The 27539-nt window shown below is 38.8% G+C and overlaps 1 protein-coding gene across 2 annotated transcripts in view; it reads right to left on the reverse strand.

Moving 5' to 3' along the window:
- ZNF609 (zinc finger protein 609) overlaps positions 1-27539 on the reverse strand; it is a 183836-nt gene that overhangs the window by 37736 nt on the left and 118561 nt on the right. For both annotated transcript variants that reach the window (XM_032480954.1, XM_032480952.1), the window contains exon 3: positions 16302-16527. In XM_032480954.1, coding sequence (XP_032336845.1) covers positions 16302-16527 — 226 coding nt within the window. The remainder of the gene's footprint in view (positions 1-16301; positions 16528-27539) is intronic.

Below are 27539 nucleotides of genomic sequence, written 5' to 3' on the forward strand. Positions count from 1 at the left end.
ATGATTTGCAAATATTTTCCCCATTCTGTGAGCTCTTTTTCATTCTCTTGATAGTGTCTTTTGATGAACAAAATTTTAAAATTTTGACAGAATTCAATTTATCTATCTTTTCTTGTGTTGCCTGTGTTTTTGGTGTCATATCTAACGAACCAAGTACTAGTTTTTAAATCAGTTAAAAAAAAGTAATTTTTGAAAAATATCAGGGGAAAAAGTAGTTGCTAGTAGTGGGACAGAAAATGTAGGAGCAGGTGTAAGTTACTGCCTCTCATTCTGAATTCAAAGCACAGTATAATACAACTTACAACAAAGACATTTTATTTTTCAGTTTTTTGGGGGGAGGGAGTAATTAGGTTTATTTATTTACTTTTTAAAGGAGGTACTGGGGTTTGAACCCAGGACCTCATGCATGCTAAGCACGTGTTCTACCACTTTGAGCTATACCCTCCCCCAACAAAGACGGTTTTTAAGGATCCAAATTCCTCCTTTTACTAGAACATGACCTAGTAGAGGATCTCTTGGTTCAAAGATACGTATAAAAGCTTCTCTACTTCATAAATCAACTATACCTCAAGAAAGACAGACATAAAATAAATTAATGTTACAATATGTTTTGGGGATTATGAAAACCATCGTGAGGAGGATTATATCTAATCTTGTAAAAAAAAAAAGATTGCTAAAAACAGTCAAAATTAAGATCATGAAGAATATACTCTTTCATGAAAAGTTGCAGAAACAAGACTCAATCTATATGTTGTTTCTGAAAAAAATTATTTGCTTCAAACATTCAACTTATCAACTTTTATAATGAAAACAAAGCTACCCACTGGATCAAGAGCTCATCAATTTGGCTCACCATCTACAAATGGCAGGCCAGATCATTTGTATAGTTAGTGTCTACTTTGGACTTAAAAACTAGTAGACTTGGTAACAGCCCTTTGGTATCAAATCATTTTACAGATTTCATGCAGTTTACAACTGACCCCCAAGACTCACACACAACTCAAGGGAGCTCTGGTAGAGATTTATTCCTGGATATGTAAATATCAGTTCTAATAATATATGTTATTTTTAAAAGACTTGTGTTTCTGTTTCTTTGTTCTTCTTTTTAAAAATTCTTTGCTTGCCACCTTAAAAAAAAAAAAGAAAAGAGCTAAGCCTAATGTCCAATGCTAATGGGAGTGGTTAACAATAAACATTAATGGTTGTCGCTGACACTTTTCACTTTTCACCACACTTTTCTGGTGCCAGACTGGTGTCCACTTTAGTCCTGTTCTCTAGAAGCTGACTACGTCTTCAGCTGTGTTCTTCTTTGCTTTCCTGGTAAAGTCCTCTTTACTCTCCTCAAGCCTCTTATATGAGCCAAGGGTCCTTTTAGCCACCACTAAATGATCAAGAGTCTGCTAATGGGCTCTGTGTAGTTCCAATTTTTTTCTAAGGGAGAATGACAGACATGTTTGTCTACTGATGTTAGGAGACGGGGCAAGAAGGAGGAGGATGCATCTGCAACAAATATCGCAGCTCCCAGTCAATACTAGTTTCTGGTTTTCCAGTCCTCTCTAGACACAGGGTGGAGGAAGAGATCATATGAAAGTAAGTCACAGTTTCTGGAAACCTGTAAGCATAGCTGCAGCTTGGCCAATAGCAATACAATGTAGGAAACTGTCTAGGACTCAGAGAAGAGAGAGATTTATAAGAGGATGCCTGCGAGGAAGGCCAGTTTGTAATTCTGGGTACTGCTACCTCTGTTGAAGCCCCAGCTGGGGAAATGCAGGAACTGTTTGCTTACAGCTGATCTCCGGTATATTACTATCTAATATTTATCTTGCCATGTGATTAGAGACTATGCAAACTTCAGAGCACTGTTTCTTCCAAGACAAAAGTTCAAACCAGAGAACTAGGGAAAAGGTGAACATAATCAGAAATTCACAAGAGTGAATAATAGCCTTCAGAAATGGAAAGATGAGGGAAAATTAGGACCATCTATGGTTCATCTTCTAGCTAAGATTTTTTTCCTAAAATGCTTGTTATCTGAAAACCACTTTTTATGTTATGGGTTTGCCATGTAGTAATATCAGAAACTTTGGTAGACTGCCATATTTCAGAGAAAACTCCAGTCCCAAATTTGTCTACTGAAGTAAAAATTATTAGAGAGAATGCTTTGCTAGGCTATAAATTCTTACGTTTTAGCAAAACTTATGAAGGCAGAAACTAAAATCAGCTTAACAGCAATATTTTCAGTTTTTATCTCACTTATCCTGGCAATCCATTCATCTATAAGGCATGGATGTGACTGTAGGGAAGGACCAAATCATGTGTAGGTTTTAAAACCAGAAACCCAAAGGCAGAAATGTGATTATTATTCCTTTAGAGAGAATACTTCCAAAGAGAATCTATACTTACCAGGAGTTCTTTATTAACATTCTAAGAAGAAATCTGTGAGGTTATCCAATAAGCAATTTAGGATAAAGTATTCTGCAGAAATGTCTGAAACCTACAGAGCAGTGGTTCCCACACTTGCTGCATACTGGATACACCTGGAGCTCTTTTAAAAATACTGACACATCTGACTCCCACCTACAGACATTCCGATTTCGTTTAACTGGGTGAGACCTGAGCATCAGGACTTCGTAAATCCCCGCCCCCACATTCTAATGTGCAGCAAAATCCAGGAACTAATGCTGGTGTCTTCAAATTTTTCTACCTTCAGTTCTAGGAATGACAGGAAACAAAAATCCGAAACCCTGGGATCTTTTGGGGAAGAATAAGCCAAAGAAAGCACAAAGGTAATAACCATCATCCTGGAGCCATTTTCACAGAACTATGGTTATTTTCCCTCCACAGAATTTCAGACAAAAGTGTAACAGAGGCCACCTGAAACCATTATCAAGCAAGTACCGGTCTGGTGAGTGGTTAGGTAGATCTGCTGCCGCTAAAACTATAAGCAGGAAAAGAAAACTATGACCTAGTGTAGGTTAGAGAGGAAAGGCCAAAGTGGAACATCCACCAGATGTAAATCACTCCACCCCCCAGGCTGTGGGGACTGGGAGGCTGGGGAGGAAACCTAAAGATCTGATCCAGTTCCTCCTCCCACAGAAAAGTTCCCGCACCACGGAAACTGCTTAAGTGCAACAAGGGCTGGTTCACCACACCCGTAAGCCTCACATTCTCCCTTTCCCCTTAGTGAGGCAGCCTCACGACGTACACCCACAGTGGGAGGTGGCTCAGCAGAGGCCTCGTGCCTTTGGCTGTCCAGCTGGAGTCCTTGTCGGAAAACCACTGGGAATAAGAAGGAAGGTATCATCTCAGTGGGACAGCTTTGAAGAAATATTTGCCCGGGGTTGAGATGGAATCACACTTGTCCACAGTTTTACTGCTTTATGACCTGGCAGGAAGAATGAGGATAAGAGCATGGCTAGGGGCTGGCCTCCAAGGGGTACTTTTCCTTTCAGCTGGAGGCTGAGAGATGCAGCTAACTGCTGAGGCCTCTTTTTCTTTCTGGCAGCCGCCACTTGGCATTTTCAGGGTTTGTTAACAGAGCAGAACTGAACCACACTGAGACCCTCAGTGCTAAGGAGACGGGAAACACTAGTGCAGGAGAGGAACAGCCGGCATCAGAGGGTGGACACTATTCTGCCCAGACCGGCTTGGGAAGCAATGTTTCTCATTATTATGAGCAGTACTAGATTTCCTTCCTTTCTCTAACTTGTGGCAATAATTATTCTGAAATTTTTGATGGCCTCTGTTATGGGTTGAATTGTGTCCCCCTCCCTCCCTCCCTCCCAAAAAAGATATATTGAGGTCCTAACTCTCAGCATCTCAGAATGTGATCTTATTTGAAAACAGAGTCCTTACAAAGACAGTCAAATTAAAATGAAGTCATTTGAGTGGGCTCTAATCCAATATGACTGGTATCATAATAAAAAGGGGGAATTTCAATACAGTGACAGACACAACCAGAGAGAAGATATGAAAGCACAGAAGGAAAAGAAAGCCATGTGACTGGAGTGATGGCATCTACAAGCCAAGGGACACCAAACACTGCTGGCAAACACCAGAAGCTATAAGAGACAAGGAAGAATTCTCCCCTCAAACCATTAGAGAGAGCACAGCTCTGCCAGCTCCTTGATTTCTGACTTCTAGCCTCCAGAGCCATGAGACACTAAATTGATTGTTTTAAGCCACCCAATTTTGGGGATTTTGTTATGGTAGCCTTAGGAAACTAATACAGCCTCAAACCAGTATTGATTAAGCCAGTCAGATTTCACTTTAACTATCCTCCGTGAATTACTGCTGCTAGCCAAGGAGATTACCGTCTAGGTCAGTGGTTGCCAAAGGGGTGGGTGGAGAACAGTGGTGATGGCAGCAAATCATAAATTCTGGGGAGCTATTTCACAATAAACATGCCCAAGCTCCACTGTGAACCTGATGATTCAGAATATAAGTAGGGGGTAGCTAACATATATTTTAAACAATCTCCTTAAGCAATATTACTGACTTGCTCTGATTCTGTACCCCTCCCCACAACTGAGCTTATTAAAATATAAAAGGATAAAACCTCGAGGCTTCTTCAGATTGAGCTGTAGATTCAATATAATCCCAATCAGAATCTCAGCAGGTTTTTTTTCCATAAAAATTCATAATTCATCCTAAAACTTATATGGAAGTGCAAAAGGCCAAGACAGTCAAGGCAATCTTGAAGTATGATAAAGCTGGAGATTTATACTACTAAATGTCAAGCAAGACACATAAAGCTACAGTTATTAAGATAGTGTAATATTGACCCAAGACTAGACGAATGGATGAACAGAATGGAAGAAAGAGCCCAGAAATAAATCCACTTATATGTCATTTGATTTATGACAAATGGGACACTGCAGTGCAGTGGGGGAAAAGTTTGTCTTTTCAATAAAGTTCTAGGTCAATTATATATCCATATGAGAAAGGCAGAATCTTGACTTCCAATTCACATCCTAAACAAAGATCAATTTCAGATACATTATAGATTTAAATATGAAAAGAGAAACAACAAAGTTCTCAGGAGAATATCTTTATTATCTTGGGAAAGGCAAGTTTTCTTGAACACAAACAAGCACTAACTATAAAAGAAAAAGATAAACTAGACTTCATAAAAACAAGAACTTACTTCCATTTATGAAAAGGTACCATTAAGACAAAAGGCAAGATAGAGAAGACATTTATGATACATGTATCTGACAAAGGACTCAAAACCATAATATGCAAAGAACTCTTAACAAATCAGTATGAAAAAACCATACAACCCAATTTAAAAATAGCTAAAAGACGTGAAAATATACTTCATAAAAGGAGATTTCCAAGTGTCCAGTGCTTAATTTCATAACTTACATGGAAATGCAAATTAATATCACAATGAAATACCGTTACACACCAACCAAAATGGCTAAAATGAAAAAGACATAAGGTCAAGTGTTGGCAAGAATGCAGCGCAAACAGGATTCTAGCTGGAAGTAGGAGTATAAATTGGTTCAGACACTTTGGGAAACTGGCACTATCTATTAAAGCTGATCATATGCGTATCTTATGACCTAGGAATTCCACTCCTAAGTGTTAGAGAATAAAAGAATGCACAGATAGTCCCCCAAGGACATGTACAAAAATTTCCACAGCAACATTTTTCACAGCAGCCCCAAACTAAAAACAACCAAAGTGCCCAATAACAACTGAGTAAATTAGTTATAGTCATATAATGAAATGCTATAAAATAATGAGAATAAATAAAGTACAACTATATGCAACATGGATGAATTTCAGTGACATAATGTTGAACAGCTACACATAAGAAAATACATACTGTAATGATTCTATACACATATATAATATTCAAAATGGATAATACTAATCTACGATGTTAGCAGTCAGAATTGATTTTCTTTGAGGGGTGAGCTATTGAAAGGGAGATATGAAGGGGCTCCTGGGGTTCTGGTAATACTGCACTTCTTCATTTAGGTGCTGGTATCACGGAGTGTGCTCACTTTGAAAATTCAGTGACCTGTGTGCTTATGATTTGTGCACATATTCATATTTCTGTTGTTGTTTCTAAAATTTTTAACTTAAGTATAGTTGATTTACAATATTTCAGGTGTACAGCAAAGTGATTCAGTCATACATGTGTGTGTGTATATATATATATTCTCAGATTCTTTACCATTCTAGGTTATTACAAGATATCAAATACAGTTCCCTGTGGTATACAGTAGGTCTTTGTTGTTTATCTACTTTATATATAGTAGTGTGCATCCGTTAATCCGAAATCCCTAATTTATCTGCACCCCCTTCTCCTTTGGAAGCCATAAGTTTATTTTCTATGTCTGTGAGTCTATTTCTGTTTTGTAAATAAGTTCATCTGTATCATTTTCTTTAGATTCCAGATATGAGATATCATATGAAATCTATCTCTCTCTGTGTGATTTACTTCACTTAAGTATGATAATCTCTAGGTCTATCAATGTTATATTTTTATACTGTTGCTGAAAGATCTATTAACATAAAAACAAAAACAAAATCTTTGGGTTTGTGACTCCTGTACATCAGAGTCAGGATCATCTGAAATGTTCTATACTTTTAGACAAGTTCTATACTTCAAAGGCAGTCTGTCCAACTGCCAGGGTAGGAGACCAGTCTAATATCTAAAGCAACAGCATACGGGGGTGAGCGTGGTGGTGCAGGGTCTGCTTTATTCACCCATTCCTTCTCCATACTGATACTTGATTCTGGAAGACTTTTTAAATATAATAATTCTAACGAGTAGGGTAAAACCTAAAAAGCAGAGGGGAGCTTGGTAAATAGGAAGATGCACAGTATTTCAAGTATACAGATGATACAGGAAAACTTTTAAAAGAGAGGGATAATTAGAGTCAAATAAGGAGAAAGCAGGTTGTTCACTGAATTCGTTCAGGGTTAAAAGTTTCATTTGATTATTAGTTCAATGAAGGTAGAAAATTATTTGACAGCAGTCTTTCAGGCTTGTTTTAGACATCCTAAAGAGAAAATAGAGTACAACTTGTGGGAGGGGAGCTACTCAATTTCTCACCATAGCCTTTTTGTCATAGAGCTTGTTGCTGTGGAGAAGGGAAATAAAGGATCCGGCATGAGTAAGCACAGGGACAGTGGATTCCTTATGCAATTAGCAAGTAGCAGGGGCCTATAAATGACACACTTTCCATTCTTTCTAACCCCTAACCCTCTAAAAGTACATGGGCCTGGTTTGCCACTATAATTTAACTCAAATACAGAGAGGCCTCAATGGGCCTAACAAAGCCAAAGCCTGGCAGACAGAACACAAGGCCATTTAGCAATGCTGCCTCATGCCAGGGGAATCAGCTACCTACCCACCCTATCCTGGGGAAATTATCTCCAGCTGCCTAAATTATAAAGTTGATGCCCTACGATTTCCTTGTTCAGTAGAGCTTATGGGAGATGGGATAACAAAGTAGCAGAAGAGGTGGAGAACAGCGTCTTGTTTCACTGGAGTAGTCAGAGACAGAGAGGAGGTGTGGGTAGGGAGAGAGACAGGAGAGAGAGAGAGAGAGGGAGAGAGAAAATATCTCACTGGTATCATTAAGAGGCAGTAGCAGTGACTTTGGAGAAAAGCTCTGCCTGAACTGGTATGAAACTGCTGCCATGAGAGAAAAGGCTAGCTGCCAAGTTTGTTAACAGCTTCTGCCCATCAGCTTTATCAATGAGGGCAGGGCCAGGACCTGCTTTTAGCAGTGTAAGCACTGAAACAGGAGGGTCCAACAACATCTTCCAGCAGCCCTCACCACAACCCATGATTAATAAAGACAGTTCCCTCTTCTGTCCCACAGAAATGATCAGTTATAAATATCAGAGCTGGAAGGACCACAAAGAGATGTAGTCCAACCTCCTCATTTTGTAAATGAGCAAACTGAGGCCCAGACTAGTTAAATAACCTTATCAACGGGGCAAGAAAACACAAAGGCTCTCAAATGGGGCCTTTTCCCCTTGGAATCATGCCAAAGCTAAATTAGCTGGGGCTCGTGATTAGCCCCAGTTTATATCAGAACTGTATTTATTGCCTAGGTATCACTTACTGGGGTTCATAGAGAAGTAGATGAACTAAATTATTTGTTAAAGGATGGCATTAACAACAACAGAGGTATGTCTCTGAACCCATCTGAGAGGGTTTTGTTACTGAAATATCAAAAGAATCTCATTTGAAACAAGCCTTACATATCTGGCAAGCTTGCAGCCTGGCCAACTCACTGCCTGACTCTCCTTTGCTGGAGGGGAGGGTGGAGGTAGGTGAGAGTGCACAAAAGGGAGATTAGTTTATTCTGCAATTTGCAAAATGAAACGCAAAAAAGTCTGTAACTGAAATTTTTCCTTAGGGCTTCAAGATTTAAATATAAGACAGTGGACAGATAACACAATCCACAAGGGTACACAAACACGTAACTGCCCTAAAGCATCCCCTGGGAGTTAACTGCCAGGTGGGAAGAATGTGTTGGCTGTTGTTTTGGGTGGAGGAGGGGCTGGGAGAAAGTAAGTATTGATTTCCCTAATGCTTTCTTTGTGTGGCTGCTGTTGCCATGTGGTGGTCTGTTGCTATGAAGACTTGTGGTGCCAGACAATGGCTGCTAGGCTCTTTACGACTGTGCTATTGGTAGAGCTGTTTCTGCAAGAGTCAGGCTAGTAAGCAGCTGGCTAAGCAGTAGAGAAACCCTGGTCACTGCACACCATCTCCCTCCAGGTAAGAGCTGCCTGAGGCAAGACTGAAAGTGAAAGAGCATTAATTACAGCCAAGGAAAAAGAAAAATCAGTAGCTGAGAACCATCTTTACTTTCTGGTATAAGTAGCTAAAATTAGATATTTCATGGTCCACACACATAACTTCCTACATCAGAATCAAACAGAATAAACCAAGGGTAACTATTAAGGTTACGATTTCCATGAAAGGTTAATGGACAGCCTCTTCCTTTTAGTGAGAAGGACAAAGGCCCACAGCTGGGATCTGCAATCAGCTGAGGATGAAGATCGGCTGAGACAGGTTCTCAGCGGAGCTACCACAGGCAAACTAACTTCCTGCTAAGCAAAACCACTGCCTATTACTCTGATAATGAGAAAGCTGCAGCCCACAGACCAAAGTACAGGGCTCAAACACAGAGTTTGAAGCAGAGCCAAATGTTCTCCCAGGTAACAGCACACAGAGCACACAGAAGTCACCCTGGTCTGTGTAGATGTCAGCTGTTTACTCAGTCTCTTCATCCTCCCACAGATGACTCTTCTTCTCAAGAGCATATATACACTTCTAGGTATATATAACTTAAAGATCATCTAGCCCATAAGATGTTCAATATGGTAAACTACTAGCTATGTGTGAATGTTTAAATTTAATAAAATTAAAAATTCAGTTCCAGGTGCCACATTTCAGGTGCTCAATACCACGTGTCACTGGACTATCATTTTGGAGAGCACACTTCCATCACCAAAAGTTCTACTGGGTAGGGCAGATGTAGCCCAAGCCCCTATAAGTAGGAAATCTAAGGGCAGGAGAAGTTCAGAGAGTTATCCAAGATCACACTGCTAGCTAAATGTATAATCTGTTCTGGAATCCAACTCTCTTGACTCTAATTCAGAGATATTTGTTCTGCACGACTATGCCTTTAAGGCACTATTATTCCTGGACACAATTCTTCTCAGTTTCAGACACTGCTAGTTGCTGGAATAAAAATGTACACCCTGATGTGGAGAAGGAAATGCATAGCTTTTCCATGTCTGCTTACCCATATATATAACAAAACCTTCACCAAGTGCAAAACTTGAAAACTTTCTCCTCCCCACCAAATCATTAAGCTAGAATTCAGCTTTTCATACACTCTGGCATATAAGGCAGCTGCACTCACTTCAGCTTCAAAAACGTGGTACAGCACTACAACTTCTGTCTTTCTGATATTCCGGCAAAAGAAGACCAGACTGATTTCAGAGATGTTGTAAGAGGATTTCAACGTGGAGTGGGAGGGTGAACCTAGATAAATGATTATCAAAACAGAAGACTCCTCTTCAAACATAGTTTTACAAGGGAGCTTAACATATAAGTCACCCCAAAGTAGAACTCCTCTGGGTTTCATCTGTTGGGGTAGCAGAGGTGGGGGCTGGGGCCTGTCCACTCAGCACCCCTCACTCCTTATTTATGACTGCTTCTGAGGTTCCTCCATGCTCAAGTTCCTCAGAGTATAATTTCAAACCATTTCCTCTGAAAATCTCTAGAGGTTCTATCTCTGACTTTTGTAATTTCAAAAAATTGGTGCTGGGAGCAACTGTTATAAAAAAAAAAAAAAAAAAAGAAAGCACCTTACAAAATTCCTCATTATTTTTAATCAATAACTAGCAAATGAGCCCAAGAGAGGTTACCAAAAAAAATGACAAGTTTTACCTACACAATTTTATTAATCAAATATTAAGTGATTATTTTACTTTCTGTGTAAAGACTGAACTAATCCTTGGAGAAATATCGTGATATATAAAATGCAGTTCCTGGCCTAACCATCTTATAGTCTAATAGAGAAGAACAGACACAGAAATTCTAGGTGGAAACAAATAAGGATTGGTGTATAGTCATGACACTGCAGTCCTAGAAGGAGAAGAGAAAGAGGGTGGCACAAAACAAAAAGAATTAATGAAGAAGCAAAGGCCAAAGACTCCCAAGATTTGAAAAAAGACAAATTTACACATTCAAGAAGCTAAGCGAACCTTCAAACAGGATAAACTCAAAGAAATCCATGTCAGACATATCATAATCAAAATGCTCCAAATGACAGAAACACTTTGAAAACAACAGGGGAAAATGACATATTACTTTATAGGCAAATAACAATTTAAGTGACTGTATATTTCTCAGAAATCATGAAGGTGAAAAGGAAACGGAACATTTTAAAGTACTGAAAGAAATGTAAACCTAGATTTCTATATCCAGGAAAAAATATCGTTTAGGAATAAAAGTAAAATAAAGACGTTCTCACAGAATTAATTCCCAGTGGATCTGCTCTAAAAGAATTACCAAAGGAGAGTCTTCAGACAGAAGGAAAACAATAGAGGGGACTCTCAGAACATCAGGAATGGAGGAAGAACAACAGAAATGTTAACTGTCTGGGTAAACGTCATACACGATTCTTCTGAATTATTTAAAACATATATGATGATTGAAAGGGAAATATTTTTAAATACCAACAAGGTCCTACTGTATAGCACAGGGAACTATACTCAATATCTTATAATAACCTATAATGAAAAAGAATATGAAAAAATACATACATATAACTGAATCACTTTGCTGTAACCAGAAACTAATACAACATTGTGAATCAACTATACTATAGTTAAAAAAAATTTTTTTCCAGTGGTCTGTTGGGGTTTTCAATGTATTAGGTGTAATACACAAAACCAGAGGCTTGCAAACTGTTCAAAAGCTTGTCAAAGGGAAACAGATTAGGTGGAAAGCAGATGCTGTTTTACCGTTCTCCTCTGTTTTCAAACTTGGGGAGTACACATGTTGGCTAGAGCTAGATTAGCAATTTTGCAAAAATAAGTAACTGTAAGGAGCCTGGAACTCCTTGTGAAGCCATTGTAACAGCTTTAGACTGCCTATCTTCAGAATTCTCTTACATTAAATCATTATTACTTCATTTTCTGTTCCTAGCAGCCAAATCCCATCCTTAACTCAATGCTTCCTCAACTTCCCTCACCATGGCACACACCGTAAGTGAAAAAATATATTGCGGATGAGGCTGCTTGTCAGGCAAAGGGAGTGCGGCACCAGCTGCCACAGGTCCCATCTAGAAAACAACAGGACAGTAACGATCAGTATTTCAGCATCCTAAAACCCATCAGTTTTAGGAGTTTCTAACCTAATGAATACATGAAAGAAGAAGGAGTGACACAAGATAAAGAGAAAAATTAATTAGAAAGAGACATGGAAATTTGGGGAAGTGCAATATTACAAAGGCAAGAGAGAAGATCTCCAAGAACGAAGAAATAGCAGAGCTTCTAAAAGTAAAGGAAAGACAGAGAAGACCTTTGGAAAACAGATGATCATTGGTATGAGAAATGTTTCAAATAGTGGCAGAAGAAATCTGATGGCAAGGTGTTATATGATACCGGGCAGGTAAAAAGAGATCGAAAACAGCAATAGCAAGTAGGCAAGAAAAGGGGAGAGGTCAGTAGTTCAAAGGGGTAGCAAGGATGAGGAAAGTATTTTCACTGTAAGGAAGTGTCACAGTGGGAAAGAGTTTAAACAGGAGAGGAAAGAATGAAGATGAAGAAGAGTAGATAAAATTCATGGTATAAAGTCTCAAAGAATCTTCAGAATAAGAAGAGAAAAAGGAAATAACAATAAAAAGTACATTTTAATAAATAGAAGGGAAGCTGGAGGATGTAGGTGGGTAGCTTTGACCTTGGTTGTTTAAGAGCCTGAAGAGAGAATGGAATGGATTAATGAATCTTGAGAATGAAGTAAGTACTGGGGAGTGTGAACGTAACAGGCAGATGAAGGGACTGTTAAGCGGTACTGTGAACTCAGCTTCTGTCAGCTAGCATAAACTTGTATCAAAACCAACTAGCTCAGTTTTGTGAATTCTTTCACTTGTCAGTCTGGGGTCAGGTACTGAAAAATGGGAGGTGGATATTTCTTCAGTTTGAGACTGGCAAGGTAAATAGTTCAATTTTTCTGATTAAACAAATCTATAGAAGCAAGTGTACAATAAAATCTCACCAATGGTATTAATATTTTCCAGTCTTCATTCTCATGAGTAGTATATGAAACTGTCCATTGGTATATGCCATAATCAAGTAGTACTGGATCCATGCTGACTCTAAGGTTTAAGTGTAGTAACTTAAAAGCTGGATATGTCCTCACTGGTCACCTAGTTCAACTGTATTTAAGAGATGAGGTAACTAAGGTTCAAAGAAGTTAAGGAACTTGTCCAAGGTCACAATGATAGTGGCAAGGACATAGAGGTCTCCTGATTTTCTCTCCAGAGCTCTTTTCACTGTATCACAAATTCTTCTAGAAAGTATATCTGCCAAAGTGAAATATGCTGTTAGTGATGGCCTTCGACTTAGTGCTGCGGTCTAAAAAGGAGACCCTGTAGCACTTCAGGAATTCTTATCTAGTAAGTCAGCTTTGCCTTTCCTTAAAATACCATAGAAGCCAGTAAGCAATTTTGCCTCAGCAGAAGTATATGGTCTGCCTTAAGATTTCTGATACCTTAACCCTGGTCCTGGAAACAACGTAAGACTTGTGAACCAAAAATAGTCTTGGGACCTGTTAATTCTGATTTGAAGTGAGGTGGGACAAAGTGAAATCAAGGGGAATCAGGCCTCTGTGTAAGTGCTAAGAGTAAGTCTCAAGCCAAGGAAAACACTCCAGGTTATACTTCGGTCTTCTTAATAGTCCTAAGGTTGATGAACCTAGGGAGGATCTTTGTAGTGCTGGCTGAATTAGGAATGGCCTAAAAAGAGATAGGATCTGCAGGAATTTCCAAATGCCTCCAGACAAGGTTTACAGTGAGAGCTAGGAAAGAAAGAAGCAAGGCTGCCAGACAGGTGAACAAAGAAATGAGGAAGAACTGAGGCCATGACCCCTATACCTGTTCTCTGCAAGGTGGCTCAGTTTTACAGGGACCTCAGGATCCTCATTTCCCTTCAGAGGCCAAGCACTCATGGCTTCTCTCTAAGCTGTACAGGTTCTTCCATTTGAAGAAGTATGTTGGACAGAGAGACAGAAAGAAGTACAAAGAGTTGGAGCGCAAACAAAAAACCTAGAAGGCTAGAAGGATTTTTTTTTTAAGTATCTGTAAATAGTTCTTATTATTAACTTGAGAACTGATTCAGTACACTAGCTCTTATATATCTGAGAGAATGATCTTTGCAGAAAATCTGTTATCTAAAGATCAAAAGGAATCTGAACCAACTCTGATTCCAATTCAGACCTTTGCCAACAGCCAGTTCAGGTGAAGGGCCTCTGGGATGACCAGAAAGCAGAGTGTAAAATTGCAGAACGATTCTTTCTCTTGGGATGAAAGAAAAAGAAAGAAGTGAGGTACTAAGCTCTGAAACACAATATAAGTGGGAGAAAATAAGGTGTTAAAACTAAGAGAACTAAACATCTTATAGGTTTAAATAAATTAGAGTGATCTTAAACCTGGTGAGGGTAATGTTTATTCTGAGTTTGAGAAGGTATAGAATTTTGGAAGTATTTGACATTACAGTACCTATTAGATACATATGAATGGATCCAGAAATGACAATCACACAGGTGCAAGCATTCATTCACTCAAATAAATATTTTGGAGGGCCTACGATAGGTGCCAGGCATTAAGTACTAGGGATATAATGGTGAGCAAAACACAGTTTCTGAGCTCACAGAACTTTAAGAACAGTGGAAGAGAAAGACATTAATAGAAAAGTATAATTATATACAACACTGCAAACTATGATATAAATACAGCGTGAATTTAAAGTGTGTAACAGGGATCTTGGTAATAGGCTGCCAGCAACAACCAGAGTCTTTCAGAGCAAATAATTAAAAAGCAAAAAACAAAAAACAAAAAACTGCACCAACATCCCCACTGACAAGGAGGGAGAACAGGATCCTCAGATAAAAAGGTAACCACTGTTCTCAGGAGGGTGAAAGGGTTAGCCCCACTCTCAGTGTGAACTCTCAGATTCACATACATGAAAAGCACACTGCCCTTGGAGAAAGTCATGATCACACAGATGAGCAGAATACAGTAAATTGGCAGGATATTGATGTTTTGTATTTTCAATATGATGAGGCAACAGGCCCCGAAGTTTGCTTGGCGGCCCAGAGCTGTGGTCTGTATATGTTTGTCATTCCAACAGACTCTGGCTGTTCAGATGTTTGGCCAAAGGCAGATGAATTTTTCAAAAATCAGAGGCAGCCACCTGTGATTTTAGGTTGCACACTGTATACACACATATAGAGTCAACCGCTAGATCAACCTCTCTCTCTCTCTGCTGTCTCTGCATCAGTTTCTAACACAATAGGATTATTTTCTTTTCCTTTTTGCATTATGGTCTTAGGCACACAATAAAACTTCATCAGCAATGTTTGTTATTCTATAAGCTTAAACTTCACTATATTGCTAATGACAAGAACACAGAATTTTTAACCTGTGTCACATTAGCACCTACTGCATGAAGACTTTAAATACTGAATCACAACAAAATATTCAGAGAAACAGACTTTTATTAGAATGACCAGAATGAAATGCCTAAATTTCTATGGGCAGACTGACAAGACAGCTTATGATAATCAGAGATAATTAGTTGTGCTCCTCTGGGCCTCGAAACTCCTCAGAATGGGGACACTTTGAAAGTCTGGTTACTGATGCAGAGACCTGATGGGACTCTGAGGGCCAGCCTCACTAACCACACATTCTATGACAAGGACTTGGATTCTTTATAAAAAGAATATATACTGAAATCAGATTGCCACAGATGGTACCAAGGGATCTGAAATACCTGGTTAGGTCCCTTTGCCCCCTATTTGTTCAGGTTTATGAACTTACAAAACAGAAGAGATTCCATTCTCAGGGGCAAATGGAACATACAGGAAGTCTAGATGGTAGCCTTGGGCAGCAGCACCATACGGTGAGCCAACTGTGTAGCAGATGCATGAAAACAAGACCAAGTAAACAGTATTCCCTGTTGCCTAGGCCTATAAAATCTGCACTAAGTGACAGATGCATGAAGTGGTGTGGGTGGCTGGGCAATGAGGCAACCAGTGGGAAGGAGTTGGCTGCACCTCCAGGTGTTAAAAACGGCAAGAGTTGCATATTCAATGAGCCAACACTAAGTCAACTTAAGAGTGCCTGTTTTCCATTTCCTTGACTCCCACAGCTGCCCTTTTATTACTTTTCATCTTTAAGCCTGACCCAAAAGTTCATGTATATTCAAATTCTCCTACATAAAATGATAGCAAGGAAAATGGAGTGTACAGACACAGTCTGAATTACATGGCCAGCACCTACCAAATGTGTGTGTAAGTACCAGGGCCAACACTGTTGAATAGCTATGAAGGGGAGATAACTGATTTTTCAAACTGGCAATCTCTAGAAGCTGGGCAATTTCAGAGAAGTTTGCTATAATCCTCTGGGTAGGTCTCACCAGCAAACTATGGTCACTTGTGACTCCTAGTAAATACTTGGTATTATTTATAACAACAAGCCCCTGTTGACAGAAGCAGGTTGAGAAGGGATCGGAAAGCCGCACGTAGCACTTACCATCTTCTGTTTCCTGCCACACGATGCCCTCGAGGTTGACACTTGTCCCAGGTTCACAGGGGCCCAGGCACTCTGGCTCTGTGGCCAGAGCCACATCACATGTGTTGACCCCAACTGATCGGGTACGAACCATGATCTGCTCACAGGGGGATGAGATGTCATTACTGACCACTGGCACCAAAAGGTGCAGTGGCAGCACTGCTGGTGTGGAGACAGGGGACTCCATCTGCAGAGGAAGAGAAAGTTGTAGCTGAGTTGCGAGAACATTTAGAGGAAATATTTTCTCTGCATTTAATCCAGTCCAACATCTTTTCCTGCCAGAGTGCACAGGGCTTTAAATATAAGACTCGGTCCTTACTGTGAAGTTCTAGCTCATGATAACACTACAAATCTAGGGGTTTAGATGAGCACACCCTGGGCTACGAGAAGCTCTATTTCTTATCAACAATCTTCCTCATAAACTGTGCTTGGCCAAAAGTGTATTAAAAAAACCCCAAACCTCATCTTATTTTAAAAGCTCTACTGAAAGAGAATCAGCGCTAGATTTCAACAGCAACAGCACACATAGATTGATGACAAAGGCTCAGCTTCTGAGGCATGTTTTACTGCTACCACTTTGCTTCCCTCCAATCATTCAACAAATAATACATTAATCTGGTATAAAATCCAAGAATACAGGTGGGGATCAAGAGGGGAAGAAATATCCAGACCCCAGGAATGCCATTTCAAGAGGACTAGACCTGGGGGGAGGGTCTAGCTCAGTGGTAGATTCCGTGCTTAGCACGCACAAGGTCCTACGTTCAATCCCCGGTACCTCCATTAAAAATAAATAAGCTCAATTACCTTCTCCCTTGCTCCCCTCAAAAAATTAAAATTAAAAAGAAATGTTAAAAAAACAAAAAGCGGACTAAATCTTTAGTTCATCTTCAGGTAGAAGAAATCTACTTAAAAGTTATAGGAGGACTGGGAGTAATCTGATGGGGTTTTTTTAACCCACAGAGATTATAACACTGATTGGTTAATGAGACTGGCATTTTGGAGTGTGAATCTAACATTAAATTTATCTGTAAGAAATAGGAGGTACTGTCACTATCTAGAGGCCAATCCATAGCAGTCTGCAGATGAAGTCGATTACGTACACATACACAGGAATAGTCAACCACAAGAACCAGCAATCCACCTCCAAAACTAGAACCTCTCACCAAAAATGCAATTCCTTGGATTCCAAGAAGAAAGCAACACATCTAGAGCTAGAAGAAAAGATGTAATAAAGAGTAATAATCCCTTAACTCTTTAAATCCTAGCATCTATCAGGTTGACAAAGTACCAACACTGAGTTAACAGTGCCCACATCCTAACTAAACAGTGTTTTGCACGTGCAAAAGCCCTCAGTACACACACTGACTGATCTTCCCTAGAGATTAAGTATGAAATCAATCAGAAGACCTAGAAAATGAGAGTCAAGGATTCAGGACCCTGTTTCCCTTGTGAAGACTTTTTACTCCAGGTTAAATGTACTCCTTCAACATACCTACATTCAGAGCCAGCACATATGCACCCATAAATCAAGCTGCTGGGCAACTCTGCAACAGAACTCTGGTTCTAGAATAGTTTACTGCATGACCACCACCCTACTATAATCCATCTCCCTTTTCTTAACACGTATATGCACGAACACACACTTTCCTGGCCTCCAATACCACCCTGGAAGCTGAGATCTGGGTATTGGACCCATTCTCTACAGCCAGCTCTGACGTCTTGGATTGGAAGTCAGTGCTATTTGCAGATCATCACTGTCAAGAGTCCACAGAATGCCAAAACACTGATTCTGATTAATTCTGGTCCTTGAAAAGCTGCCAAAACATTATCCTTATCTGTTTGTTATTACATGCATCCACCCTGTACTTCCCTAACTCCACTCTTCTTATAAAATGAAAGTAGAAGCCTGAATGATGAATCTTCTGCATAACGGTAAATGCCAAAAGGTATTTTTGGTTTTTGCACTGTTGAAAATCAGGCATTTATAATTTAACTTGGCAACATTCTTGGGAGGTACTGAAACCTTGAAAGACCCTTTAAAACTACTATGAATATATCTGAAGGTGAAAGCAACACAAAAAAAGTAAACCGGATTTCCTGCTGCTACTGTGTAGTGCTGGATTCTGGCTCTAATCACTAAGCCCTCTCAGGAAAGCTACAAAAAAGCGGTTCATTAACTCTTTGGAAAGAAAGGTTCCTGGACATTTTACCCGTGAGAGATACTAGAAAGGGGCCGTACCTCTATGTCTTGGTTCTTTCTCTTGGAGAACTGAGTTAGAAGCAGCTTGACAGTATGTGCATTTCCTTTGCTTGCAGTTTGTTCCCTTTTTTATATCTTTCTTTTACTAGCAGAGAAATTTTTTTGTCTTCTTTGTTGGACACAGAAATTGGCCTAAACCTTCTAGGTTACTCCTGTGAATTTCCTGATTGCCTCACTTGGGCAAGTCCTACTGCCAACCCAGTTCATTGCTGAGGCAGCAATCCCGAGTACCCAGGGAGGTAAGTCTGCAGGGGGTCCCCTGCACACTCTCTCAGCCATCACAGACAGCTCTTTTCTGGAGGTGGTTTCATTTCCTGTTAGGCTTTAGGTTATTCAGTACTGCTGAGAGGCCAAGGGAAAGATAAGCTACTAACATTCTAGACAAAACCAGGCAACCAGGCTCACAATTCTATACTGACAGATCCAGAAAACAACATCTAAGATATAAATACAAAACACCATTGCGAAATTAAACCTGAAGAGAAGAAACTTAGCTGAACTGATCACTAAGTATAACAATACACGGAAGGAGCTGATTAACGTGTGTGTGCATCAAGCTGCCCTTACTGATCAGAGTTAAGTTACTAAGTAGAGTTCAGGATCTTTGTGTGAGGATGACTTTAATTATCTAGCTAATTAAGTGAGATTTTGGGGGTGGGAAAAAGTGAGGAAATCCACCTACGGATTTGGAACGACTACTCAGTTTCCTTCTACTTTGCAACAGAAATCTAAGGAGAAATCACAGAGCAGCACAATAATGTTTAATTACAGCTCTAGCTCTGCTAATTACTGTTTGGTCACATCTATAATCTACATTAAGCCATAGTGCATAATAAGCAGCTCTGCGATATTCATCTAATAACCTAGGTGGCTTTGTGGGATTTCAAATTCTACTATTCACTGGAACAAACGCAGCTTCATTTATCACTCTCCAAGAGGGTAAAAATTTTTAAAAATGACTCATTTTGCCATCTTTACCACATACTTAGGATATAAGAGCAGGGACTGTCAAGAGACTGATGCCAGCAGGGAACATAAGGAATAGAAATATAAAAAGTCAAGGTCATTAAATGTCTTAACAACTATGACAACAATAAAAGCTGGGCCAATTCTCATATTCAAAAATGCTAAGAAGTGCCACCATGGACCATGGGGCTCGCTGAAATGGGAAGGCCAACAACAAAAGAAAAACCTGTAAACAGACATAGAGGTTACAGATGGAAATCTCTTAAGTTTCCCAGCACTTCATGTCCTTTATCTTTTAATAATACTTCTTTTAAGTAAACCTTTAGATATTAGTCTACTAGCACCTATTAAGGGATCTGAGTGCTGATAGGCAGGTGACACAGAAATGAGGACTGGAGAGAATAAAGGCCAGAGCCACTAATTTCCCCCAAGAAGTAATTATACACTGAGTTCAGCTGCTTCTCACATTTGAGAGGCACTAATAGAGGAAAAATGTCAAGGTTGCAACATAATTTTAGGGGTAGAAAATGCAGTGAAAAAATATTTGGAACAGACTCTCCTCTTCACAAATATGAGTCTGACATTTTTACCTTCACAGTCAAAAGGCTGAAAGGAAGCTGGTTCTACTGATAACTGCAATAACTCTAAGAAACTCCCTTTTATCCAAGATTATTGGGGAAAATGGTTAGATGAATGCTCAGATTTATCAGAAAAGATTGTGCAGAAAGTAGAATGGCATCAAATATACTAAACACTGTAATTAATAAGATGTTCTTTTTTGTCAATAACTTCATAGGTCCTTCAAGATTTCAGTGACTCGGCATTAGCAATACTAACAGTAATATACATTCTTGATCCATGGACAAACATATAAGTCCTCCTCCAGCCGATGTATTAGTATTAAACTTGATTTGCTCAGAAACTTTTTATTGTGAGTTACTTAAAAAAAAAAAAAGAGCAGGTAATTTATCTCTCAAATTAAAACAGGGGGGAAAGTACTCAGTTATTTGAACTGCCTTCTGTTGATTGGCATTTTGAGACAAAATAAGTTTACTGTATTTAAAAAAAATTAGCAATTATTTTTGCTCATTCTGAAATCAGTAATTCTCTATTGTGAGAGGCTGATGGATGGAAATCAGAATAACTGAAGATGGAGGCAGAAATCCAAATTCTTCCTCTCCACAAAGCTGTTGTCAGAATGCAGCAGAATATTCCAAGTACATCCCCAAACAGCTTAACATCTAACTATTAGTGAAGGAGGTAATCAGCCCCTTTTCAAAAACTAAGTACCTCTCTAAGTGCCTGTCCAAGAAGAAGGAAGGAAGGAAGGAGGGAGGGAGGAAGGAAGGAGGGAAGGAGGAGGGAGGCGAGAGGAGGGGAAGAGAAAAGAGGCCTGCTGCTTTGCTGAGTTTCCAGATTTCACTTGGGCTGCTTTGAAAAAGAAATTGATTGTTACTCTGATTAATTTCCAAGACATTTTGTAGCAGAAGGCCAAGAGGAAAAAGAGACAAGGAAAGACATAGCAGTTGGCACCATAGTCAAACATCAAACAGTTCTTAAAAGCTACGTATTCCATTATTCACAGAAGACTTACTTTAGCACTCAATTTTAACCAATCAGCACCTGGTCAAGGTCAGCAGTGAAGGCTGTTCCAGTGTATACTAGAAAATGCAAGTGCAGTGAACATATAACCTACAGATTAGCCAGAGGGAGTTCTCCTGCAATGATCCCTATACTATCTCAGGCTGAGACTCTAAAGACCTCTTGTGGTAAAGAAAAGGAGATAGCAGATCAAATGATTCTAATATTTACGCCTGTCTAAAACTCCCAATGTGTGGGACTGAATGAATTATGCTTGAAACTGAACAAAGGAAAAAAAAATCTCATAAATGAAATCAATGCACAACCCAAATCACATCGCAGTGTCTATTACTGTAGCAAAGGTTTTTACTGAATGAAGTATCTCTTGCTCTTCTAAGTCTTCTCACTACACTCTCCTGCCTGCTTGAAATTTACATTTTCCTCCAGGAATGCTGTTAACTTTGTAGCTGATGAATGTTGAAATAGACCTAATACTACCTCTGAAACTGACTACATTTTTTTTTTCCCACGAAAGGTTGATGATCCATCCTCCTATTGCTGTATTGTTCCAAGGAAAGCACTAAAATTAGCTTCTCAAGAATAAAGAATTTGAGAAAAATTCATTCTTTGGCTGCAACTACTTCCTCTCCTGAACACACTTCTTACTTTCTTTCATATACTCATTTCCTAAAAAGTCAGGGCTGGAGCATGTCTTCTCTACACCATTATGTAAAGTAAATACAACAGAAAGCTAAAGCCTTTCTCCAAATCATTCAGAATCACAGATGGTGGAAGAAAAGAATCAACTTCTCTATGCTATAACATGGATGGACAAACTCTGCTAAAGAACCTAATCACCATTCCTATTGACAGTCCTATGAGGAAACATGAGAATTTTAATTGAGACATCACAAACCACATCTTGCTCTGTAGTAGCTTGGACAGGGAAAATGGGAATGATTTTCCCTGCTTTAAGCCAGCTGTTCTTAAACTTTCTGGTCTTGGGAAACCTTCACAGTTTTAAAAACTGAGAACCTTATAGAGCTTTTATTTATGTATTGATGTATATCCATTGATATTTACTGTGTTAGAAATTAAAATTGAAAGCTTTTAGTATGTACTAATTAATTTATTCAAAACAACCAATAATTCTGAAATGACAAAATTAGAGAACAGACTAGTAGTGGCCAGGGTAAGGGTTGGTGGGAGGAGGAAAGGAGGTGGGTATAGTTAGGAAGCTACACAGGGATCCTAGCAGTGATTGAACTGCATCTTGACTATGTGGTAGACACCCAACCGAGACATGTGATAACACTGCACAGAACTAAACACACACACGTTGGGGGAAGGTGTAGCTCAGTGGTAGTGTGCGTGCTTAGCATGCATGAGGTCCTAAGTTCAATCCCCAGTACCTCCATTAAAATAAATCAATAAACCTAATTACCTTCCCCCACCAAAAAAAAAAAAATCCTAAACCTAAATACACACACACACACACACACACACACAAGGACAACTAAAATGGTGAAAATCTGAACAAGACAGGTGGACTGCATTAATGTCGACTACTATTGTCTCAAAATAAGAAGATTAATAAAAAAACTGAGAACCCCCAAAGAACTTTCATTTATGTGGAATATATCTATTGATATCTATCATACTAGCATTTAAAAAGAAAAAATTTAATATGCATTAACTTGTTCAAAATAGCATTTCAAAACCTGTTATGTATTAACATATATATATATATAACATTTTAAATTAAAATAGCTACAATATTTCAAAAGAAAGGGAAAAAACAGTGGCACTAATTTACATTTTGCACATCTCTTCAATGTCTGGTTTAACAGAAGACTGCTAGAGTCTCATGTCTACTTTGCTATTTTCTAAAAAAATTTTATTGAAGTACAGTAGATTTATAATGCGTTAGTTTCTGCAGTACAGCAAAGTGATTCAGTTATACATAGATTTTGTTTTTCATGTCTACTGCATTCAATCTGTTGGTGAACTGTTTTGGTTGAAGTATATAAAGGAAACTGATCTCACAGAGATATATATCTCCTTTACAGATAAGTGCGGATATTGTTCTCTGATATGATACTAAAACTTAACAAGTGATAGTTCTTAAAGATTAGTGGCAATGTGGAATCTGAAACTGTATCAATAAACTTTTTGTACTCTTAGATTACAATCCTTGGTCTAGCTTGCACTTGGAATGTTTCTTTACGTGCATGATTTTCTTTTAAATATCATGCATTAGTCATTCGGAAAATACTGGTTCACTGAGTTATACAGCTCTTTCAAATACTGACATATTCCATTAATATCAAAAAGTCTTACTTGTTAACATTATCTCTGAGCTCATTAAAAAACTCTTTAAATACTGGTAAGCTGTCAAACTCATGGGGGTGAGGGGCAGGTACAAATTTTCCAAAATTATACTGTTAGCTTGAAAGCTCAAATTTATCATTAACAGCAAATAATTAATAGTTTTTTTCCTAGGCTCATTTCATTAATTTAAGAAAATGTCGGCCAAACACCCAAGTTGTTTTGGGTCAGTAGTTTTCTCAAGTTAAAATGGCATTCCACGAAGAAACTGGCTAGTTCAGCTCGCAACTCAATTGCACAAATGTTGTTGCTAGAGACAAGCAGTTGTACTTTGGCATGCGGCAGAAGTGCTTCATGGGTACTTCCCATTTTGCCACATAGAACATAAATGATGTACTCAAAGGTGGAGATTTGATAAATTAATCATTGTTACTGCTTTAGTAATGATATTTTAAAGTGCAACTGGCTTTATAAAAATGTTTACCTTTAACTGTGAGGGCATAGCAGTGAACAATGTAATGACTACTAGTACTATTTGGTGTCACTGATTTGATTTGTGCCAAGATGTCAGCCACTTTATCTACCACTGCTTTTGCAACTTTGGTGCAAATGTCAACAGAGTGAAAAAAGGCAAATAATGCCTTAGCATTATTATGAAAACAGTTTTGACCTAGCAGGACCTCTGCAAAGGTCTCAAAGATACTTAGGTGTCTGCATGCTATATTTTGAGAATTAATTAAGTTTCATGTTGTCAGATGGGGTAAACGATCAGCTTCCCAAGAAGCATATGCCACCTGATTGCTCAACAAAACTGGGATTCTGTGGCAAAGAAGTTGAGAGAGACTGCCTGTTCAGTAGGCAAACAAGTGTGTCTGCCACAACCAGGCAATTTGGAAAGAGGGTGAAGGAAAGAGACACGAAGGCAGGGAAAATTATTAGGAAGAGTGGAGTAGGATAGACCACTTCTAAGATCCACAGACTAATGATTTTATAAGTAGGGGACATTCACAACTGAGGTATTAAGAAATTTCAGCAACTGAGTAATAAGTGAGTATTTTTAAAACCTGGGAGAATAAAGGGCTCAGTTAATTGTTTATAAAATGGACAAACAAATGCTGGTCATTAACAAGTGATAAAACGGACCCTCTCCCTTGCAAGGGGCGGGGGAATCAACTGCTCCATTGAGTATCTGTTTTCAAATTGTCAAGGATAAGATTTCTCTGAAATTGTAATCTAGTAGTTCAGAAATTAAACATGCCTTATCTAAAAGAAATTTTTAAATGGGTCCTTAATTAACCAGAAGCCATCATTTCCTACAGAATTCTTCCCTGTCTTTGTATTTAAGCTAAAGGTATAGAGATAAAACCTCAAAGTGGTCTGAAGGGTGTTGTACACTATGGGTTAACTCCTGATTATGGACACCTTAGCACGGTTAACCAAGTGGGAAATGGCCATCTGCTTAGGTAGGCTTCAATGCCCAGGTGTCTCCTAGGAAACTTTGTGTTCTATAAGGTCACAGAATAGCCACTGATTTTGTTTAACTTCCACATAAGACTTGTGGATTTGACAGGAAACAGTGGGTAATTCCAATGAGAGATAATTCTATCTAAAGAAAGTACCTTAAGCAACAAAGCTATTTGAGTTCCTAGAGATCATGTTTACACTGTAGCATTTAATTTTATATCACATATATTTTCCTAAAAGAATATGCACAGACAAAATCATAGCATTATAGTGTGGAAGAGCCTTAAAAAAATCATCTAACTAACCTCACCACTCAAGGATGAAATCTCTTCTATAACAGGTAGTCATAAAACACCTATCTGAACTTTATCAGGTGGGGACCACTTGTGGTGAGAAAATAACTCTTACTCTACTGGGTAGCTTAAAAGATTAAATTCTTTAACATATGTCAAGTGCCTAGCAATGTGTCTAAAGTATTCTGGCAATCTCAAATGATAGCCAATATTAGTTACTCTAAGAGTGGTCACACTTGAAAGCTCATACTGAATTTCACATGTATTAAAACTCCCTAGATCTTTCCTACTCAAACTCTGCAAACATTCTCTTCCATCTCCTACCACCCCTGCAGTTTCCTTTCCCAGAATTAGCCAACACAATGCCTACATATTTGCTTGCTTATATGTACCGGCTGTCCTGTACCTTATTTGTTTATGTAATAAAAAATGTAGGTAACTGTTTTAAACTTTAAATGCTCATCTTCTTCAAAGACAGACTGGTTTAAAACATCAAGGGTTCCTGTATTTCATATGGTCACTGTAGCAATTAACTGAATATAAAGTGTTTAGTGTATGGTGCCCAAGGTACAGAAGAAGTTCAGTAAATAACAGCTAATAACAATAATGATAGTGATTGACAGAATTAAATTACAGATATTGGCATTATTACTATCTTTCAGTCTCTTATGACATTGCCAATCGCTAGTCAGACATTCAGTACTTGACTTAACATCTGTAGTGGTTCATTCCAGTATAGTTTTGATTTCATTATGTTTTCCCTCCTTCTTCTGATAGAGGAATTTCTCTTTCCTGTGGGAAATCCATTTCTCCCAACTTCATTCCACTACAGGAGTGTGCCCAATTCCACCCAGACTACATGGAATAGGTTCTCCACAAGCTAGAGAGATTCTTTCTTCCCCTGGTCACTTAAGCTGGAAGGACTAATTAAATCTGGAGCTTCCAGTAGCTATTTCTCCTAACATACGATGAAGGCTTGTCTAAGAACAAAGCCAATTCAGGGAGAAGTAGGATAGGGAGATAAGCAAAGACAGAATCCCAATGACATTATTTGAGCCCCTGACTGAAACTATCAAACTCCATTGATGGGAACCTACAAACTCCTTGTTTGCTTAAACTAGCTTGAGCCAGGTTTCTAACATAACTGAGAAAGTCCTGACCACTATATATCGCCCACAAATTTATATGCATATTTTGTATTTAGCCAAAGAAGTTATCATACAAATGCTAAACAAGACTTGATGAAAGGCAGAGTCTTACGGTATACCACCTCCATCCCAGCTGACAAACATCTAGTAATCAATACTCTAAATATAGCTCCTCAGCCAACTACAAAGACACCTAACTATATCACCATCCAGGCCATATTTCATTGATATGTCATCAAAAATATCATGAAAGGCTTTTTCAGATATCTCAAAGAAAGCAAGGCACTCCAATCTACCCACCCAACAACTCTATTGGGAAAAGAGAAAGAAAGTTTAGAGTGCCTCGCTTTAGAACTTAATTTGGTTTCTAATAAGCATTGTTTTTTCTGGATTCCTTTCTTCATTCGGAAATAATAAATACTTACTATGGTCTAAGCACTGCATATGGCATTTGATGAATCTTAATATGATCCCTGTCCCTAGGTCAGGCTCGGTAAACAAATGTGAACAAGTAATTAAAGCAATGTCATAAAGGATGCAAAAGAGGTAAGTACAAAGGGGGCAAAGTCACTTATGTCCATCTGGGAGAGAGACAGGTGACACTTCAGCTGAGTCTTCAGAATAAGTTCAACAGAAAGGAAAGGAAAATTAGGTTATTTTAGTCAGATGCAGTACCAAATACTAAAGGCCTGAGAGGGGACCACAATAGCTTGGCATGGAGGGGATGGGAGTGGTGGAAGATTACATGTCATAGTAAAGAAGGTCACTGTGGAGTTTTAAGCAGGAAAGTGGTATGATCCAATAAGCTTTAAAATTTTTTACCTTGGCTTTGAGAGAGATTCATCAGAAGGAAAGGACACCAAGCAGAAATCCACTACAATAGTCTAAGTAAGATATGATGATGGCTTGAGCCAAAGCAGCAGTAGTTGTTATGGAAAGAAAGGAATGAGTTACAAATGGAATCAAAGGACTTGGTGACTGGCTTAATATCAGAGAGGTAGAAAAATCTGACCTGACTTCAAGGTTTCTGGTGCCATTATCTCAGGACAGGAGATAGAAGGAAAAAGCAACAATAACAAACTGTTGGTGGGACAGAATCAGAAAACAAGTTCAACTTTGGACATGAGTTTTAAACAGGTAGCTGGGTATACAGAGCTGG

Source organism: Camelus ferus, chromosome 6, assembly GCF_009834535.1.
Source record: "Camelus ferus isolate YT-003-E chromosome 6, BCGSAC_Cfer_1.0, whole genome shotgun sequence".
NCBI classification, from domain to species: Eukaryota; Metazoa; Chordata; class Mammalia; order Artiodactyla; family Camelidae; genus Camelus; species Camelus ferus.